Source organism: Canis lupus, chromosome 14, assembly GCF_011100685.1.
Source record: "Canis lupus familiaris isolate Mischka breed German Shepherd chromosome 14, alternate assembly UU_Cfam_GSD_1.0, whole genome shotgun sequence".
Classification (NCBI taxonomy): Eukaryota; Metazoa; Chordata; class Mammalia; order Carnivora; family Canidae; genus Canis; species Canis lupus.
This window is the reverse complement of record NC_049235.1, coordinates 33060737-33082027: the sequence shown is the minus strand read 5'-3', so window position 1 is coordinate 33082027 and position 21291 is coordinate 33060737. Positions and strand designations below refer to the sequence as shown.

The 21291-nt window shown below is 34.3% G+C and overlaps 1 protein-coding gene and 1 pseudogene across 20 annotated transcripts in view; both read right to left on the bottom strand.

Annotated features, from left to right (window-relative positions):
* HDAC9 (histone deacetylase 9) overlaps positions 1-21291 on the bottom strand; it is a 911202-nt gene that overhangs the window by 275997 nt on the left and 613914 nt on the right. For all 20 annotated transcript variants that reach the window (XM_038557033.1, XM_038557034.1, XM_038557035.1 and 17 more), the window contains one exon: positions 12620-12797. In XM_038557033.1, the coding sequence (XP_038412961.1) occupies positions 12620-12797 (178 nt within the window). The remainder of the gene's footprint in view (positions 1-12619; positions 12798-21291) is intronic.
* On the bottom strand, positions 4924-6167 carry LOC111098781 (annotated as a pseudogene).

The window sequence follows — 21291 nt, the reverse complement described above, 5'->3', positions numbered from 1 at the left end:
TTTATTTTGTTTCTTAAATTCCACATATGAGTGAGATCATAGTATTTTTCTTTTTTCTTTTTCTGACTTATTTTGCTCAGCATTATATCCTCTACGTCTATCCATGTTGTTGCAAATAGCAAGATTTCATTCTTTTTATGGCTGAATAATATTCCATTGTGTATATATATATATATATATATATATATATATATATATACATACCACATCTTCATCCATTCATCTATCAATGGACACTTGGGCTGTATCCATAGTTTGGCTATTGTCAATAATGCTGTAATAAACGGGGGTGCATGTATCCCTTTGAATTACCGTTTTTGGGATTTGGGGGGATAAATATCCAGTTGTGTGATTCCTAGATCATAGGATAGTTCTATTTTTAATTTTTTAAGGAACCTTCATGCTATTTGCCACAGCGACTACACCAGTTTGCATTCCTACTAATAGTGCAAGAGGGTCCCTTTTTTTTTCCACATCCTCACCAACACTTATTTCATATTTCATTGTAGTTTTGATATGTATTTTCCTGATAATGAGTGATGTTGAGCATCTTTTCATATGCCTGTTGACCATCTGTGTGTTTCCTTTGGAAACATGTCTGTTCATGTCTTCTGCCATTTTTAAAAGGAAATGTTCATTTTGAGGTGTTGAGCTGTATCAGTTCTTCTTATTATATATTTTGGATACTAATCCTTTATTGGATATGCTATTTGTGAGTATCTTGTTCCATTTAGGAGGTTGCCTTTTAGTTTTCTTGATTGTTTCCTTTGCTGTGCAGAAGTCTTTTATTTTGATGTAGTACCAATAGTTTATTTGTACTTTTATATCCTCTTGCTTCCGGAGACATATCCAGGAAAAAAGTTGCTATGGCTGACATCAGAGAAATTACTGTCTGTGCTCTCTTAAGGGATTCTTATTGATTCAGGTCTCACATATAGGTCTTTAATCCATTTTGAGTTTATTTTTGTGTATAGTGAAAGAAAATGCTCTGGTTTCTTTTGCACATAGCTGTCCAGTGTTCCCAATACCATTTGTTGAAGATACTTTTCCCCATCGTATATTCAGCCCTCCTTTGTCAAAGATTAATTGACCATATAATTGTGAGTTTATTTCTAGGTCCATTTTTATGCCAGTACCATATTGTTTTAATTACAACCACTTTGTAATATAACTTGAAATCTAGTCTTTGTGATACCTACAGTTTTATTTTTCTTTTTCAAGACTACTTTGGATATTTGAGGTCTTTTGTGGTTCCATACAAATCTTATGTCTGTTTCTTCTAGTTCTAGTGAAAAATGCTGTTGGTGTTTTCATAGGGATTGCATTAAATCTGTAGATTGATTTGAGATATATAGACATTTTAACAGTATTTGTTCTTCCAACTCATAAGCATGGAATGTCTTTCCATTTCTTTGCATTGTCTTGAATATCTTTCATCAGTATTAGTTTTCAGAGTACAAGTCTTTGACCTCGTTAGTTAAGTTTATTTTGAGATATTTTATTGATATGGGTGCAATTATAAATGAGACTGTTTTCTTAACCTCTGGCTGCTTCATTATTAGTGCATAGGAATGCAACAGATTTTACATTGATTTAGTATCCTGCAACTTTACTGAATTCATTTGTCAGTTTCTAGACAAATTATTTCCTTCTTACAAATTTAAATGCCTTTTATTTCTTTATGTTATCTAACTGCTTTGGATAGGATTTCCAGTACTATGCCGAATAAGAGTGGTGAGAGTGAACATCCTTACCTTGTTCCTGACTTAGCGGGAAACCTCTCAGTTTTTTACCATTGAGTATGATATTGGCTATAGGGTTTTTTATTTCTATTTTTTACTATTTTATTTATTTGAGAGAAAAAGAGACAGAAAGCAAGCATGAGGGAGGGGTAAGGGGAAAGGGAGAAGCAGCTTCCCCACTGAGTAGGAAGCCTGATGTAGGGCTGGATCCCAGAACCCCTGGGATCATGACCTGAGCCAAAGGCTGACGCTTAACCGAATAAGCCACCCAGGTGCCTGGGCTGTGAGTTTTTCATATAAAGCCTTTATTATGTTGACATATGTCCCCTCTAGACCTACTTGGCAGAGGGTTAACTCTTCTATAAATGTTTGGTAGAATTTGCCTGTGAAGCAGTCTGGTGCTGGACATTTATTTGTTGGGAATTTTTTTATTACTGATTCAATCTCCTTGCTGATAAGTAGTCTGTTCAAATTTTCTATTTCTCCCTTCTTCAGTTTTAGTAGGTTATAGGTTTCTAGGAAATTTATCGATTTGCTCTAGGTTGTCTAATTTGTTCACATGTAACATTCCAAATATTCCCTTACAACTGTTTGTATTTCTTTGTTAGTTGTTATTTCTCCTTTTTTATTTGTGATTTGAGTCCTTTCTCTCTCTCCCATTTTTTTTTTTTTAATGAATCTGATTAGGTTTATCGATTTTGTTGATCTTTTCAAAGAACCAGCTCTTGGTTTCATTGATCTGTTTTACGGTAGTTTCTAGTTTCTTTTATCACTTATTTCTGCTCTATTATTTCCTTCCCACTGCTGGTTTTGGGTTTTGTTTGCTGTTCTTTGTCTAACTACTCTAGAGTTAAGGTTAAGTTGTTTGAGATTTTTCTTCTCAAGATAGGCTGTATTGCTATAAGCTTCCCTCTTAGAACTGCTTTTGCTGCATCCCAAAGGTTTTGGGATGTTGTGTTTTCATTTTTGTTTGTTTCCATGTAATTTTTTTATTTCTTCTTTGATTTCTTGGTTGACCCATTCATTGTTTAGTAGTATGTTATGTAATCTCTATGTATATGTGGGCTTTCCAGAGTTTTTCTTGTGGTTGATTTCTAACTTAATAGCATTATGTCCAGAGAAGATACATGGCATGACTTTGATCTTTTTGAATTTCTTGAGGCTTCTTTTGTGGCCTAATATGTGATCTATTCTGGAGAATGTTCCATGTGCACTCGAAAAGAATGTGTATTCCGCTGTTTTAGGATGGAATGTTCTGAATATGTCTGTTAAATCCATCTGGTCCAATGTGTCATTCAAAGCTACTGTTTCCTTGTTGATTTTCGGTTTGGATGACCTGCTCATCCATGTAAATGGGGTGTTAAAGTCCCCTACTATTATTTTATTACTATTGATTATTTCCTCTGTGTTTGTTTTATGTATTTGGGTACTCCCATTTGGGTGCGTAAATATTTACAATTGTTATATCCTTTTGTTGAATGTTTTAATATATTTCCAACTACAATTTCATAATACATAAAAGATATATTAAGGATATCAGACACAAAAAATACGTCTCACTGTGAAAACATATTTTTCAAGACTAGAGATTTTATTTAGTTGCTAAATATTTTTCACTACTTCATCTCTTAATATTATCTAACTTTAGTTCCACAGTACTGTTCCTCTTTTAACAGTATTTTCTCCACAAACCACTGCAAAAATTATTATAAAACAGGTTATGGTAGCTGGAAGTTATTGCCAAGTATCTGGAGATTATAATACAAAGTCCAGAAGCTCTTGGAAAGACATTTGAATTTAAGGGGAAATAAATAAAGTCTGGAACTCTAAACCTCCACTTACTCATCTTAATGATGTAGCAATGAGGTGTTAACAGGTAGAGTGCAAGGTGAGACTTTAACCTCATCCTTCATCTCCATTCCTTTCCTCTTTTTCTTTTTCTTTTTTTTCTTCTTTTTAGAAACAAAGACTTATAGGGTGAGAAATAAACCTGCCCTTCTCTTTGGGATTCATATGGTATTTTACTTTTCTTTGACCCTTTCTGCCCTACTGGTTAACATTTGCAACATAAACCAATGGATCAATCTCTCTCTTGATCAATGGGACAAGAGTTAAAATTAGGATTTGGGAAAATACACCAAAGAGTCTTAACATAAAGTCTTTACTATTTTAAACCCTAGAAGTTTATTTCCCAGAAAAAATATTTTTTGCTACATTTTCTAGATATGCTTGGACTCTATTTTCTCTGGCTTTCAGTTTAATTAAGTAAGATAAGTATTTCAAGCACCTACTGTCTATCTTTCCCCCTTTTAATCATTACATATAGTTAAATCATTATTTAGCCACAAGATCTATTCTTGTCTTCAGGTTTATACCCAGTCTCATATCAACTATTAGGTTGAGTCTACTCTGGTCTATGAGGAGAGCTGAGTGTAGAATCTTTAACCCTAAAATTTCTAATCCTGATTCTTGGTTCTTAACATTCATATAGCTTTTCTGGCAACTGCTTGAGGTTTTACACCTTCTCAAGGAATCTGCTCTACAAGGTTTATTAAACATCTTGCAGGGCCAAAGGACAGAAAGTTAGCATCATACAAATGTATATAGTATGATATCTTTCCTGAAAGATGTAAATGCAATAATCATTCATTGAATGTTCATTATTGTCTGGGCGCCAGCAATTTTTTTTTTTTTTTTTTTTTGAGAAGGAGCATGTGTTTTACTGGGGAGAGAGCATTTCTCATGACCAACAGATGAAGATAGCTCAGTGGGCATACTGCACATCATACTCAAAAAGGTACACAGGAGGCTCTGCTAAGAAAGATGAGCTGGAACATGGGTTCCTCTTGGCAACTTCCCCACGCTTGTCCCTCCAAGGAGTCAGGACACTCACAAGCATTTTCTTGAGGCAATTGTGGTCCACTAGAGATAGAGCCCCTCAGGGGTGCCTTCTTGTTTTTCATAAAGAGCTTCTTTTTTTCATAAAGAGTTTCTTGTTTTTTAAATTTTGTTAATTTATTCATGAGTGACATAAAGAGAGGCAGAGACATAGGCAGAGGGAGAAGCAGAATCCCTTTGGGGAGCCTGATGCAGGACTTGATCCCAGTGCCCCAGGATCACGACCAGAGACAAAGGCAGATGTTCAACCACTGAGCCACCCAGGCATCCCAAGAGCATTTTCTTTAGATTTTTTTAAGTCTTCATTTATTACTTTCATTCTACATTCTCTCAAGGCCATCAGACCAGCTTCTGTACAGATGGCCTTGATGTTACATCAGACAGGACATCTTTAGCCATGATCAAGTCGTTCAGGGTTACATCATCAGCCAGCAGCATTTTACTTGTGTGGATCTGAAAGATGTATTTCTTAGTCTTTTAATTGGTCAGGGGGAACTCAGTCTCTCTGTCATTGCACCCTGGTCTGATAAGTGCTGTATCCAAAGTATCTATTCAGTTTGTGGCCATGATAGCTTTCATGTCATCCCTTGAATCAAATCCATCCACTGGTTCAAGAGTTCCAATATTGTTTGTTGAATTCCTTGCCATCAAATGTGAGTTATACCTTTTGTTCCAATGGCATCAATTTTATCAATAAACATAGTGTATAGCATATGTTCTTCACCAACTCAAAACAATTCTCAAATGAGTCTGGGCCCAACACCTAGGTACTTCTGAGTAAGTTCAGAGCCAACCATTTTCAAGAAAGTGGCTGAGGTTTGGTTTGCTACTCCTTTGGCTAATAAGGCTTTACCGATGCCAGATGAATAATAAAGAATGATACCCCTTTGGGGGAATTATTACCCATCTCTTCATAATATTCAGGATGAGTGAGAGGAAGTTCTAGTTTCCTGAATTTCCTGGATTTGATTGCCCAACTCCCCAACATTAGCACAGGTTTCCTGAGGGGTCTTTTCTACAGTCATCATTGTGACCAAGGGATCTGTGTCATCCATGAACACCCCAATGATGGCATGCACCTAGTGGCTGAGTACAACCAAGCAGCCTGGTTCTAACAGATCCTTGTCTTTTACATAGGAAAGAATGCTAATTTAGTGTTCTGAGCCCACAGATGTAGACATGATAACATGACTGTCACCAATGATCTCTTCCAAAGTTCCTACCGACATAAGGGTCCCCCTCAGATCATCTGTCTTTGATCATTCCCTCTCTTGATTTTCTTCAAAGGCTTCATTTGTTCTTGATTTCTAATGAATTCTTCTTCCATGAAAAGATAGTCTTTAATTCTAACTTCAAAATATTGACTGGCACTAAGTGTGAGGTGTCACCAGTGGCAGCTTGCTCACAGCATCTGGTCCCTTTGCTTTCTTCTTTTTCCCCACTCTAGTTGGTATAGGAGGTTCAGATTTCATTTTCTTATCCTTGTCATCTGTTTTTGCCATTACCAAGGCCATGACTACCACTTTGACCTATTTTGCTTCGACCACTCGAATCCTAGGTGCTAACAATTTCATTTTATTACATTTAATTCATGATCTAGTAGTAAAGATGAGGCTTGTATAAAAATAGTTATATGATATGGTTTTTAAAAAAAACTCTTAACAAGGCACGCCTGGGTGGCTCAGTGGTTGAATATCTGCCTCAGGCTCAGGGCAGGATCCTGGGGTCCTGGGATCAAGTCCCACATTGGGCTCCTTGTGGGGAGCCTGCTTTTCCATCTGCCTATGCCTCTGCCTCTCTCTGTGTGTCTCTCATAAATAAATAAAATCTTAAAAAAAAAAAAACAACTCTGTACAGGAAGGAAGAAAAAAATTATGGGGATAATCTCTTAAAATATTTTTTAAATGTTTTAAAAGACCTGAAATGGGTATAATTATTAAAACAGATAATAAGAACTATCTCGAAGCAATGGTCATTTCTAATAACTTCCACTTCATACTTATTAACAGCTATTATACTTTCTGTTCATGATTCTCTATCCATAAGGCTTATCTTGCTTTTTTGTTCTGTATCTACTATATTCTTTACATTCTAACATCTGTAACACTTGTTATACTATCTTTTAATAAGTACTCTTTAATCAAAGTACCAGATAGTGTAATTATTAATTGTGAAATTTAATTTGCCCAGCACGCAAATGAAATATCCAAAAGTGAATACTTAAAATTTGCTAAATTGTTTCTCTGAGTATATAAAAAGAATTTTTAAGATATAATCTTTTATGTAAATCATCTTTATCAGACTATCGGACAGTTAAAAAGGAAATGGATAGAAGAAATTCCACTTTAATCCTTCCAGCTAACACTGTATGAGATAGTCTGTTGAAACCTAGGAATTGGACTAGTATTGCCATTCAACAACATAGCCAAAGAGGAGATTCAACCAGCATATAAGCTGGAAAAAGTGAAATCAAATAGAAGTCACTAGACTTGCTGACAAATATGTGGAAAGATTTCTCTACTTTCAAGAATGAGTGAGCAAAAACAAACGCAAACTGAGGGCCTATGAGAATATGCTACAGAAACTAAAAAGGGAACTATCATTCCTACTAGTTAGATCATTGAATATGATTTACTATAGGAACCAAAATAAAATTCTAGAAAACTTCTTGACATCCTCAAATGTCAAAAGACATTGACTCTATAAAATCTACACTGGAGGCAACAAAAGAGGAATTTACTTTTCAGGAAACCAAATCAGTGCTACTGATTATAAACTTAGAGATGGACACAAGGAGAGGAAAATACAGAAGTCAGAGAAGTGGTAGCTGAACAAAAAAATTGTAATTTCCTTCAAGGAGGAATTCAGAGTCATTGTATAATAGGAATAATTGAAGAATTTCTCCATAACTAGAAAGAGACATTTACATGAGCATGTAACTGCAAATGTTCATGATAAAGATGATTTGTTTTTGCTTGATTAACAAGATAAAGGAAACATACCATGAGACTACAGAGAAGAATAAACAGGCTGCTCACAAAGGAATATATACCAGTATAAATTTAGACCTCTTGTCAATGCTAAACTGAGATTGTCCAAATGCTTTAGCATTTGACCATATTTCCAGACTTTTCAGACAAAAAACATGTGCCCCAATAAGTCTGTGTCCAAGTATGTACAAAGGTAATAGAATGACACTGTCAGGCACAAAAAAGCCAAAAAATATAAATATACATAAATATGTATAAGTTATATATACTTACAAATATGTATGCTATATGTTATATAATACAAGTGATCAAATTCAGTTAATAATCTAAGTAAATAAAATAGCTGTTTTTACCATCTTCAGTGAAAGTTAGATAAGCAATTTTTCAGAGTTTTCAAGAGAAAATTTAAGCATATATATTGAAAATGGTAATTTCAAAATTGATTATCTTCCCAAAAGAAATTAATGTTTTCATTCTGATACAGGTAGTAACAGATGTTTCTCTGAGAGATATTAAAATACACACACAGAGAAACATATACAGAATTACACACATACACATATACTTACAAATACACACAAGCACAATTAAGAACACAAACATATGTATAACTTTTCTTCATTCTGTTAAAGGGACCCACATAGGAAGAGGAAAACATACTGAAAATAAATCCATATTTGACTTATGATTACCTATGAGTGATGGAATAATGGGTGGTTTTCCATTATATTTTACTAGATTTACCAAATTGCCTTTTAATAAACACGTATCCTTTTTCTCTAGTTAATAAAAATATATTACCCCAAAACTTTGCCTAACATACCAATGATTTTTTTTTGTATAATTTTAGGTAATTCTTGTCTATTTACTCTTTCATTCAGTTGTTCATTTGTTTGTTGAGTTGTTTATTATAGAGTAATAAGCACCTTCCATGTGCTAGCCATGTATTTAAGTACTCGGGTTACAGAAAACAGAAAAATACAGTTTCTTTCCTCATGGAGAGCCCATTGGAACACAATGCCCCAAATAATATAATTACAACATTTGAGGAAAGATCCAGTTTTTTATGAAGGATCAGAATAGATTTAATTTGGATTTAGCTAACCAAGCAAGGCTTCCTAAAGGAAATATATAAACAAAAATCTGAAGGATCAGTTGGAGTTAGCCTGACTTGGGAAAACATCTTTACTTAAAAGGAAGAAGAAAGGATGAAAGAGAAAGAAAGAAAAAAAGACAGACAGACCAGCGTTGCTATTGTTATACTGAAATGTTCATATGTACTTCACTTTCCATCATGCCATTTTACCCACTATTTAAAAATTCTTTTAACTAAATTATTTTTAATGGCTTTCACAATGTTGGTTTAGTTTGAGTACTATGATCCTATTCACCCTAGACACTGACTAAAAAGTTAGTATTATAAAGAAAGAATTTCTTCACAGATTATATAAAGCCCCCTAGCACTGGGAGATAGAAGATCTTAAATTGTACTGGTTAACAGGGAAGATAAAGCCAATCAAATTCATTTGCCATTAAGTTTTTATTTCAGTGAATCCCATTTGATACAACTATGTCGTATACTGTCAATGCCCTTTTGTGATTCATGGTTAAGCCTTATCCCTGATAGAAATAGTTGAGCAGAAAAGATGGCTATGGTAAAGAAAACAAAATATACTGCCCTTTCCTTAATTATCAGAAGTTATATAAACAATATGCTTTGCCTTTAAATGGAAGAAAAAACCCCACCTCTTAAATTGAATACTATAAAAAATGAGTATTATTACTCATTACAATATAACATAAAATCCCTTTAAATGAATATGTGGCAACCTGGCTGTACAACATACTTTCTTCTCTGTCACTAGCAGCATCATGATCACATGCTCTTCTTGTCCATCCTAGAAATATCTTTACCCAAGAATTCTGTAGGGCCACCAGGTAGTGGCTATATATTAGTCCATTTTTTGGTCCATTCAAGTCCTCACAGGAAACAGACTGAAGACTTCATCTTTCAACAACTGACTGAGTTCAGACAACATTTTTCCCTGGGAACACGGATTTGTTCTTTTCAAAAAGGGGTGGCGTGGTTGCTCTATCTGGCTGCTAAGAATCCACGTGGAAGATAAAGTTTGAAAAGATGTGCCTTGAAAATTAGGTGAGTTAAGTATTGAATAAACTTTTTAAGTTATAGCAAAAAGTATAGCTCTTACAGAATGGATGTAAGCAAAGAATCTACCTTTACAATGTATTTGTTTTCTCCTCCTTTTTATTTTTTTAATTTTTATTTTTAAGAGTTTATTTATTTATTCATGAGAGACACAGAGAGAGAGGCAGAGACACAGGCAGAGGGAGAAGCAGGTTCCATGCAGGGAGCCCAATGTGGGACTTGATCCCAGGACCCCAGGATCATGACCTGAGCCAGAGGCATATGTTCAACCACTGAGCCACCCAGGCACTCTTCTCCTCTTTACTTCTTAGTAGAACAACTACTGAGTGTGTGAGATTATATAACTTCCTAAAAAAAAAAAAAAAAAACCTAAAAACTAAATGTTCCCAAAGAATGTACTTGAATGTTACTTTTGTTTTTTTAAAAATGTATCTATATCTATAGACATTAAAAAAAATCAAAAGAATTTAATGCTTAAATGTTCTTTTCAAACATACTACAAATGAAAGTCTTAATAGTTCACCTCTGAAACTGAAGTCATTAGAAACACTAAAATCCTATGTGTATATATATATATATATATATATATATATATATATATATTTTTTTTTTTTTTTAAGAGACAGAGGGGTCTTGTGCATGCACATGAGCAAGGGTGGGGGGAGACAGAGAGAAGCTTAAGCATACTCCATGCCCAGTGCAGAACCCAAGGTGTGTGTGTGGGAGACTCAATCTCATGACCCTGAGATCATGACCTGAACAGAAATCAAGAGGCAGACACTTAACCACTTAACCAACTGAGTCATCAAGGCACCCCTAAAATCTTATTTTTTAAAAATATAAATTTATATATCATTTAGGCAAGAAATGTGCCCTATCAAGTCCATTAAATATGAAAATAAGTTCATTTCTTTTCTTGTCTTTGGGATACAAACTCTGATAAATACTAGGATGCTGACATTATGAGAAAGGAACTAATGATCTGAAATGACTCAGTTTTTGGTTTGAATGATTAGGTTGTTTGTCATCCTTATGTTAGTGTGGTTAAAGTCTACTCTTCTACCTGGATTCTTCTAAGCCCGACCAACCCTTTCTATCTGGCAACACTGTTTTCTTAAACATGTAGTGTCATTCTAATTATATAAGGAGGACTTCCTTATTCATATTGAAGGAACATCTAAAAGCAGAGGAAAAAAAGCAAGTCAGGAAAGGTTATCCCTTTTAACCAAGAAAAGAAACTCAATCAATAGGATTTCAATAGTAGACATCAACATACATGAGAACAACACCATGAAACTTTATAAATTAAGTTCGCTTTAAAATTAAAGAAATAATTTTGAGTGAATAGAACTGCCATTATGACAGGATGAATTCTGCTCTGTGTTCTCTGAAAATTTATAGCTAAATAAAAAATACTTTCAGGAAAAATACTTTCAAAGAATATAATTCTTGAGGACTACTGATTTGAATAGCTACAAAAAGTATTCCTCTATATCATATATCTGGTTTTGAGCAAAAACTCTCTAAAGACCAAGGAGAGAACAAGGCAGGACTGATCCAAGCAACTTCTGCTGACAATGGGCTACAGTCCTGGGTTGTCTGGGATACCAGGGCAGGTCTCCTATGCTCTAGAAATACAGGGATCCAAGACAGTGGCTAATGTGGTGTAAGAAATATATGCAAATATATTGCCTGTAACTCCTAGGATGGAATGTTGGCTTCTGGTGTAACAACTTTTAAAAAGTAGTTCCTCTGCATACTTATTAAAGATGTCTGTCAAAGCTAAATAACTTGGCCATTCCATTCATTGATTTTTAAATAAGATGATATCAAGGCTTGGGAATGTGATTTTAGAAAAAGTGTTTTAACTTTTCCAAGCACAAAGGGTTGCATGAGGTCACCAAAGCCACAAAAACAAACTCTGAATCCTGAAAATTGATTCAAAAATAAATCAGATAACCTGTAAGAGCCTTTGAGAGAAGGTGCATATGAATACTCCCCTTGCTGCATCCAAGTTATGAGCCCCTTAAGGCTATAATATCTTTCATTTGATCAACCACAAGTTTGAAAGCTTGGATATCTTCTTGATCCCATTCTTGTGAAGACAGAAAGGAGTATTTATCCACTTGGATATTTACAGCACAGTTCCTTTGGAGAGCGAATAGCACCCCTTTTTTGTGTATGTTCCAGACTTGACCTCCCTTTGGCCTTGGAATTATCTAGTTTGTTTTCCTCTGTAGCCAGGTTCTAAAATATCATATACAGCTGTAGGCAAAGGAAAAGGTTGGTCAAATAGCCCACCCAGAGGTGCCATAATAAATAGAAATGGAACTAATGTATGTAGCATTAAGCAAGGTTTGACTTCATACCACTGTCTCCCAGGAGTCATTAGTATGGCAAGTTGGAAGAAAACAATGAAACAAAACAACATGAAAAACAAACGGGGGGAGAAGCACTCTTTAGGGTCAAATGAAGCTGAGCATCATAAATTTCCTAGTGGCTAGAACTACTAGAAGGAAGAGATTGAGGAACATTGCTGAAGAATGTTGTAGGGATTTTGTTTCCAAAAGGGACCTATGCACCTGTTGATGTGTTTTCCAGGCCCTTGAATGATAACAATTTATGAGGCTATTAATACTAAGCCCAAGATTTATCAGATGTGCTGTTTGTCTTGTGGCCAATATAACCTCATAAAATTTGGGTTGCATTGGGTTAAAATAGAGTGTTCTGCTATTGGAGTTATTCAGAGCATTTAAATCGCTTAATCCTACAAGAACGGTGCATTTAGCCTGCCTATTAGGAGAGTCTTTAGGGATTCCTACCAGTTGCAGAGCCAGGCTGGAGGGGGCAGTCCATTGCTGGATGAGGTAAAATGGAGGCAGCAGGGGAGGAATGTGTCCTGGAGACAAGACGATGTTTCTCTAATCCATCCATGCCAACCACAGCCAGCTGAGCTTGGCGCACTGAGAGCGCACGTGTGTGCTGGGGCTCCAGGAAGGGCTGTTGCCAAGAAAAGAGCACAGTAGAAAGAAACATGAGACAAGCATTGAGGGAGACACTGAGAACGATGTGTAAACAAATTAAGTTCATCAGGTCAGAGACATAATAAACGGTGTGAAGGAAAAAGAAAAAAAAGAGAGAGAGAAAGAAAAAACAAGATCCAGTCAATAAATCCATTCAACAGATGTTTTCACACTGACTGCCAGGGCCTGTCTGCCTGGCTGAGGAGGAGGTGATGGCAGGAGGCCTGTCAATTTGAACTGATTGAAAGAAACAGACCTTTAACCTCAAGAGAAACATCGACTTAGATTCATTTCCTATCTTGATAACAACGTTTTGGATATAGCTCCGGAATTGTTGCAACACAAAGTAGGAGAACAATTCAGCTGCTTTCAAATTGCCAATAAAGCTCAATACTGAAAATTCTATCTTGAATTTATTTAGTAATATTGATAATAAAATTTATGGAAGCCCCCAAATCACCAATTAAATGGCTATGTTTTAATACCTTTCAGTTTTCATATTATGGTACAGAACAATGAATTTTTCATAAATTGAATGGTATAATCTCAATACTATAAAAATTTTTAGTTTATTTAAAGAGCAGTAAATATAATCTCAATGATTTAACAATGTTGATATTCTTCATACTTAAGTTATCAAATCAAAAAGCCAGAGTTTGGAAGCTCCTGGCAGATTCACTTAGTCTGTTCCTCTGTCTCCAAAAAAGACAATCTCTGTGACAGACAGGCAGCTAGTTTAACTATCAATATTACTCAATGAATATATTTCCTCTCCTTCAAAATAAGGGAATTCATAACCTTTGTGTTACTTTTTTATGCTTCTTTCCTTGTCCATAGTCTGAACAAACATGGAAAACAGTTGAACAGTGATACAGACGATGACCATCTTATGCCAAATAAGGAAACTGATATTCCAAAAGGTTAATAAATTCCTTTTAGGTATAAGGCTAATTTTCTATAATTTTAAAATTTTATATTCCTTTCTGCTTTGATCTATCTGGCTAGCATTTACTCGTTCAAGACTTGATACAAATATCACCTTTCCTTAGAGAGGATTTGCCTTATCCTTCCTGTTACTAACCTAACCCAACTGCTAGCACCCAACATATGCCATTATATGTGATACTTGCATTTCTAACTAGCACAAGGCTTGTTACACCCTAAGTATACAAATGATTCAGTTAGGATTTTAATAAATCTACATACAACATATCTGTACTCAATGCATATTACATGGTTTTATGTCATTATAACTTCCCCTATATATGAGTTAACACTGCATATAAATGTGCAAGTTAGGATTATGAATATGTATTTAGTTATAGACCATAGGCAAAGACTACTCAACTTTTTAAAAATTAATAATAATCTAAAATTAACTTTAAGTTATAGTTAATATATATGTATATGTTGTTACTGCTGTTTTGCTCTAACTGAACCATCAATCAATTGGAAGGCATTTGTCATATGCTCAGGCTTTTAGCACTGACTGATGATAATGATGTCAAGATCTAGTTCTAGTTATAATAGTTTTAACATTTTGACAGGAGTCTAACTCTCTTGTTTTCTTGAGTGTCTCCATCTTCAAAGCTCTGAGGATACAACGGTAAGGTTGACATAGTCCCTTCTTTCATGGAATTTATATTCAGAGGGAATGCAAATGTATAATTATGGCTTGAGGAACTTTCTGTGGGGAAAAGGGGCTTTTCTGCACACCATCTAAAAGAGCATGGGTAAATATATACCTGAATGTCTGAAATTCCCATCCCTTGTCTTTTTCTGACTGTAATCTCTTTAACCCTCATCTAACCTAATGCAAAAGACCCTTGACTGATCACCCTATTTCTGAGACGACCCATCCTATTCCTTCCCGCAGGAACTCTCTTCCTAAAGCCCTCTGTAAGAAGGAAGTTGATACAAAAGTATCTGAAAGAAACCAAAGTTCAAAGAACTTCTCCAGCCTAGCATTTTGACTCTCTTTGACCTGAGGCCAACTTGCATTCTCAACATTAGGTCTTTTATTCCTTTTCTAGGTTCTACCCAAATCCTATCTACTATATAACAAATATTGTCCCCAGTGCTACATTCTGATTATCATGAGCCCTGGGCACTACTGCCTTTTTTTGGTCCCTTCCTCCACAAAAAATATTAAAAATTACATTCTACACTTACATTGGCATACATTGGATTATTATCTCTTACTGTGATATTCATTTTCTCTTTTGATTAAAAAATTAAAATTTAAAACATTCTGTGGGCCCCTTAAAGTATCATGGGTTCTGAGCACAGTATCTACTGTGTCTATGGACACTGTAGACCTGACCATTTGTGTTCCATCCATCTATCTTTTCTGTATCATCTCTCTAGGTCTATGAAGCTGCACATTCAGCAGTCATGTACATCCTCTAAGGAAAATTTTAAATTTTCTGTAGAACTTCTGAAAACTCCTGCATATTAAATGCATATTAAAAGCATATTAAATGTGCTTTCCCTTTCCATTATATTCCCATCACATTGTTTTTCTCTCTCCTTTTCCCTGACATCATCTTTTACATTATTAGAGTTACTGCATGCCATAACCACTTATTGGGCTCATACTCTGTGCCATGCACTTTGCTAGTATGTTGAACCTTTTTTTATGTTTATTGTCTAGTAAGGATAAAGATACTAAATATTTCTAAGTATAATGCAATTAAAAATACAATGAGTGCTGTATAGGATAAATGAAAAGTGCCATGAAATAATATAAAGAAAAATCTGATCTAGAAGGTGAGCGAACTTCCATCTAAGACCGTGATGTTTAATTTGAGATGTGAAGGATAAGTTGAATCAGCCAGGTAAAGAGTGGGGTAAAGCTCTAGATTTGTTGTATGTGTGAGAGAGAAATTATCTTCTAATGTGTAACATTGAAAGCTTTTTGAACTGGGGACCCATTGATTCATATATTTCCATGCAGTGTTTGACATAGAACAGATGTTAATAAATATAAGTTGAGTAAAAAAATAGCAAAGAGATACATAGTTATCCTTAAGATCTCACTATAAGGGTAAGATAAAACAAGAAAGCATATTATAAGCAATTGTAACAGAAAAAACAAGAAATGATGAGTGAAAAATATAAGAAAATAGAGACCAGACAAAACAGTTAGCAAAGGACAATACTCTGAAATTATTTAGTTTTGGAGCCAAGAGATCATGAAGGAAATGAGTAATTTCAGGATTATTTTTCCTTTATGCTTTTATGAGGTTTCCAAACTTTCTACATACCACCCATATTAAAACTTTAATTAAAAAAAACAGTAAGTGTTTTTATAAACAGTCAAAACTTGGACCTAAGAGCAGACATAGGTCGAATATTTTTGAATCTCTACCAAAAAAAGGAGTAAAGAGGAGAGAAATGTTTATTCACTTTCAAAAGAGTTGGCTACAATTATACACTTTACAAATGAAGTATGGTTTTTAATGTATAGGGGGAATCTTGATAATCCAGTAAGGTACCTATTATTATGTTACATATTTGACACCAAAGTATCACAAAATGGTAAGTCACTTTTATTTCAGATAGATACTACTCCTCAACAATAAAAAGCTTCCTGTTTAATGTTGAAAACTGTGATAGTATTTTTCTATTGTAGCTGGAATTGACTGAAGTGCTTCACCAACACTTTTATTTCTATTAGCAATTTTAAGGAGAGAGAGTTTTGTCTGTAGTTATTTTCTATAGTTCTAAGCAAGTATAAAATACATGTTTCTGTTGCATTGTCAGAAAAATAAAACTTTGAAGAGTACAAACCTATTGTTAATAAAAATTAGATGGATATCCAGTTAAACTTTCATCTGTTGATCCCCATTGAAAGAAAATGTGTCATGCCCATTTAGTGAATAATATACTCTCACCCCAAAAAAGCATTTTTTTAAAAGATTTTATTTATTTATTCATGAGAGACAGAGAGAGAGAGAGAGAGGCAGAGACACAGGCAGAGGGAAGAGCAGGCTCCATGCAGGGAGCCTGATGTGGGACTCAATCCCAGGACTCCAAGATCACGCCCAAGGCCTAAGGCAGGTGTAAACCACTGAGCCACCCAGGAATTCCAAAAAAAGAATTTTTGATTAAAATATCTTTTAAATACATTATATTGAGTCTGTTTCTTAACATACATTAGTTTTTCTTTTTTTCAGGTGATTTAATTGGGGATTTGGTTTTGATTGGTTACTTTGTCAGACTGTCATTCCGGAAAATTCTCTCCGGTAACTGAAATGTGTAAGACAACCTTTTCTTATATGAAGTGAGTGGTCTAAGGCCACTATACCCAAACATCATCGGTCTCCTCTGACTGATAAAAATTGTAAATTACTTTCACAAAGGAGTTATTATGCACCTATTTTATAAATTTTTCAGTGATGCCTAATAAGACATCAATGTTATTAAGGCCCAGGCCTTTCTAATCATGGGGGGGAAGGCATTGCTATCTATTTGAAAGTGGGTAGGAAAAGCCTTGAAGTTCTCTATATGACAAGTACAATGTTCTTCCTTAGAGTAAAATATTTATTTCGGGGTAGCTTGCTAATGGAGATTATGAGGTAATAAAGCCCCTAGGCAGAGGCAACTTCAAGGCTCTATTTTTTTTTGTAACAGCAGTGATTTTTGGTTATGTTTCTGTCTGGTTTTGTTTTGATTTCTTATTGCCATTGCTTAGGGACCTATTTTATGGCTTCTGTGTTTTCACTTTGTTCTGGATGGTTACATTTGCTTCCAGACATGTGGGTGGCTGCTAATTATGTGTTCTAATCAATATCATTATGCAATTTCAGCAAGAGCAAATACAAAAATAAAAATTTATAGTGTTTAATCTTTGAAATAATCATTGAAATAAATTGGAATTATTTGAACTAGTTTAATAAAAAATATGACCTAAAAGAAAAAAAGATCATGGGAAAATAATATTATTTTTAAAAGTTAAAATTCCATTTCCAAGGCCATTTCTTTAAAAAATATATGTTCCTTCTTTTTTGGCATTATGTGAAAATTGAATTTTCTTCTTTGGTTCACAGTGTTCTGAACTTCAGAAGTCTTGTTTTTTCAGAAAATTAGAATCATAGATATCCCAGGAGCTTATCTTATAAAATGCTAAGCAAGGGCTGGTGGAAGTTTACATGTTGTAAAGTCTTTGTATTATTCAGGATCGGTGTATAAATACTGGTTAACTTTAGACTTTTTAAAACTAAATATGCATGTTAATAACTTAAAATTAGTTATTAAAAATGATGTGCATAACTTTAAACTGAACGAAAAGTTTTGAAAAAGAGAAAGCAAAACCCTTCTGCACTGCTGTTGGGAATACAAACTGGTACAGCCACTCTGGAAAACAGTATGAAGGTATCTCAAAAAGTGAAAAATAGAGCTACCCTATAATCCAGCAACCCCACTACTAGGTATTTACCCAAAGAATACAAAAATATGAATTCAAAGGGATACATGTACTCGAATGTTTGTAGTAGCATTATCTACAACAGCCAAATCATGAAAACAGCCCAAGTGTCCATCAACTAATAAATTGATAAAGAAGTTGTGGTATGCATATATATATACTATTCAGTCATGACAAAATAAAAGCTTGCCCTTTGTAACAACATGGATGGAGCTAGAGAGTATTATGCTAAACGAAATAAGTCTCAGAGGAAAAAATACCATAAAATTTCATACATATGTGCAATTTAAGAAAAAAAATAAATGACCAAAGGGGGGGGGGGGAGAGAAGGAAGCAAACCAAGAAACTGACTCTTAACTCTAGAGAATAAACTAGAGGGGAGGTAGGTAGGGGAATGCGTAAAACAGACAATGAATTTAAGGAGTACCTTTGTTGTGATGAACACTGGGTGTTGTGTGGAAGTGTTGAATCACTATATTGTATACCTGAAACTGATATTACACCATATGTTAACTAACTGGAATTTAAATGATATTTTTTAAAAAGAAAAAAATGACAATTTAAATTTATGAAAATAAGTCATATTGATAAAAAAAAAAAAAAAAAGCAAAACCAGGAAGCAATCAACCTAAAATAAAAGGAGAAAAATGATGGAGAAAAAATGGAATACTGAAAAAGCTAACCAACTATAATTCACAAAATGAGATGCTAGAAACAAATCCCTACATATTACTAAACACAGCTAATGGGAGGTACTCAATTAACCAGTTAAAAAATGGAGACAGTCAAAGTGAACTTAAAGGATAGAAAGGCTATATTCTTTGGCAGAGTCAGGTTAGATTAAAAGGTTATATGAAGACATACAAAAAATACTAACTAACAAAAAAAGAAAAAAGAAGAAGGAAGAAGAGGAAAAACCTTCTGCAGCAACATTGAAAAAACAGACAAACTTTAGGGGAAAAATACTAGAGACAAAAAAGGGTACATACAAAATAGTATGAATGTTTGATTAACAACAACAAATTTAAACCTAGCAACATAAGTTCAAAATGTCAAGAGCATAAATTGGAAGGAATATAAAGAAAAAATGGAAAATTCACATAATGGAAGGAAGTCATAACAAACTTTCCACAAAACGACCCAGGTTACAGAAGACTTGAATAACACAATTCTGTAGCTTGGAGATATATTGAATTTACGACCAATAAAATATATTCTTTCAAGGACATATGTAACAATTACAAACTAAACATACAATAAAGCAAATGTCAACAAGGTTTTTAAAATTAGTGTTTATAACAGAATATTATTTGGTCTTAAAAAGAAACTCTGACATGTGCAACAACATGGATGAACCTTAAAGGCATTATGTTAAGTGAAATAAACCCTCACAAAGGACAAATACTATGTGATTCCACTTATACGACATATCTGGAGTAACTAAATTCATCAAGACAGGATGGTGGCTGCCAGGGGCTGGGAACAGGGGGAAACAGCTATTATGCAAAGGGTAAAGGCCTAATTTGAAAAGATGAAAAAATTCTGGAGACAGATGGTGGTGATGAGTGCACAACAATGTAAATATTCTAAATGTCACTGACTATACACTCAAAAAATGATTAAATGGTAATTTTTTGTTATATTTTAATGGAAAAAAGGAAGAATGTCACAGATCATATACACTAACCACATTATACTTAGAAATGCAAAGTGAGAGATGAAAAGATACACTACACTCTATGAGGATAATAGCATAAAGGCAGTTCTTCAGAAATTATTTCTGGAATGTTTCAGCTGATTCTAAATTTTGTATAGGAGATAAAAGGCAGAGAATAGCCATGTGAATTTTGAACATAAAGAATAATTTGGAGAGATAGGCCCAACCAAATAGCTATACATACTAAAAGTTGAATCATTTAATACAATAAAGTATCAATAGATTATTGAATAGAGTAGAATACATTAGTAGAATAGAGAGCCCAGAAGGAGACCCATGGCTACATGGAAACTCCATATAGAACAAAGATGACCTACAGAGTAGCGGTTAAACAAGGAATTTCAATATGTGATGCTGGGAAAACTGGTAATATGTAATGGGAACAATGAATTTTGATACTTATCTACTACTATATCCAAATAACAATTGAAAGATGTGGAGAATATCATTCTAAATTGGGGAAGGAAAGGAATTAAAATATTTTTATATACCATGGGCCAATAAAATACAAGCCTCTGTGGAAAATAGAAGAGACTGATTAAGTTAGAGTGTACCCTGAGCATCCACTAGGCCCTGAAACTGGGGCCTGCTCTCCCTTCACTGAGGCCTAAAAACTGGGCTGTGGGAGGAGGGCCCAGGGTCCCTCCTCATCCCAAGCACTGACTTTTACAGACCCAAGCACAGAAAGTAGGTATCATTTTAGTTTTTAGCACAAATTCATAACAACTCAAAGCCATGTGCTACTCAAACCTTGGCCTGGGTCAAGATCACTCAGCCCAGAAGAGAAGACAAGGTAAACTAGGGGCAAAATATTAGCAAATATTTATTGCATAAAGTAATTGTAATGTCTGTATTACATATATAACTCCTAAAAATAAATGGGGACAGAAAAATGGACAAGAAGTATGAACAGGGAATTCCCAGATAACGAAACATTTCATTAAGACAACAAATACATGAACAGAAACCTTAGTGATAATAAAAAAAAAAATGCAAACTAAAACCAAGAATCGATGCCATTTTATACTTATCATATTGACCAAAATTTGAAGTCTGATAATACCAAGCATTAGTGAAAATACAGAGTAAGAGAAACTCATAGACTTGTAGGAGGACAAAATGTTAAAACCACTTCAAAGAACAATCCATTAACATTTGGTAAACGTGAAAATGAACAATAACCCTATAGTAAAAATGGTAAGTGAAAAAGCAAGCAAAGAATGTATATGGAGTCAATTATTTAAGTTTAAAAATATGCGAGTATCATATATTGTTTAAATATGTATATGAATGTAGTAAAAATATAAAGAAAGGCACGTAAAAATT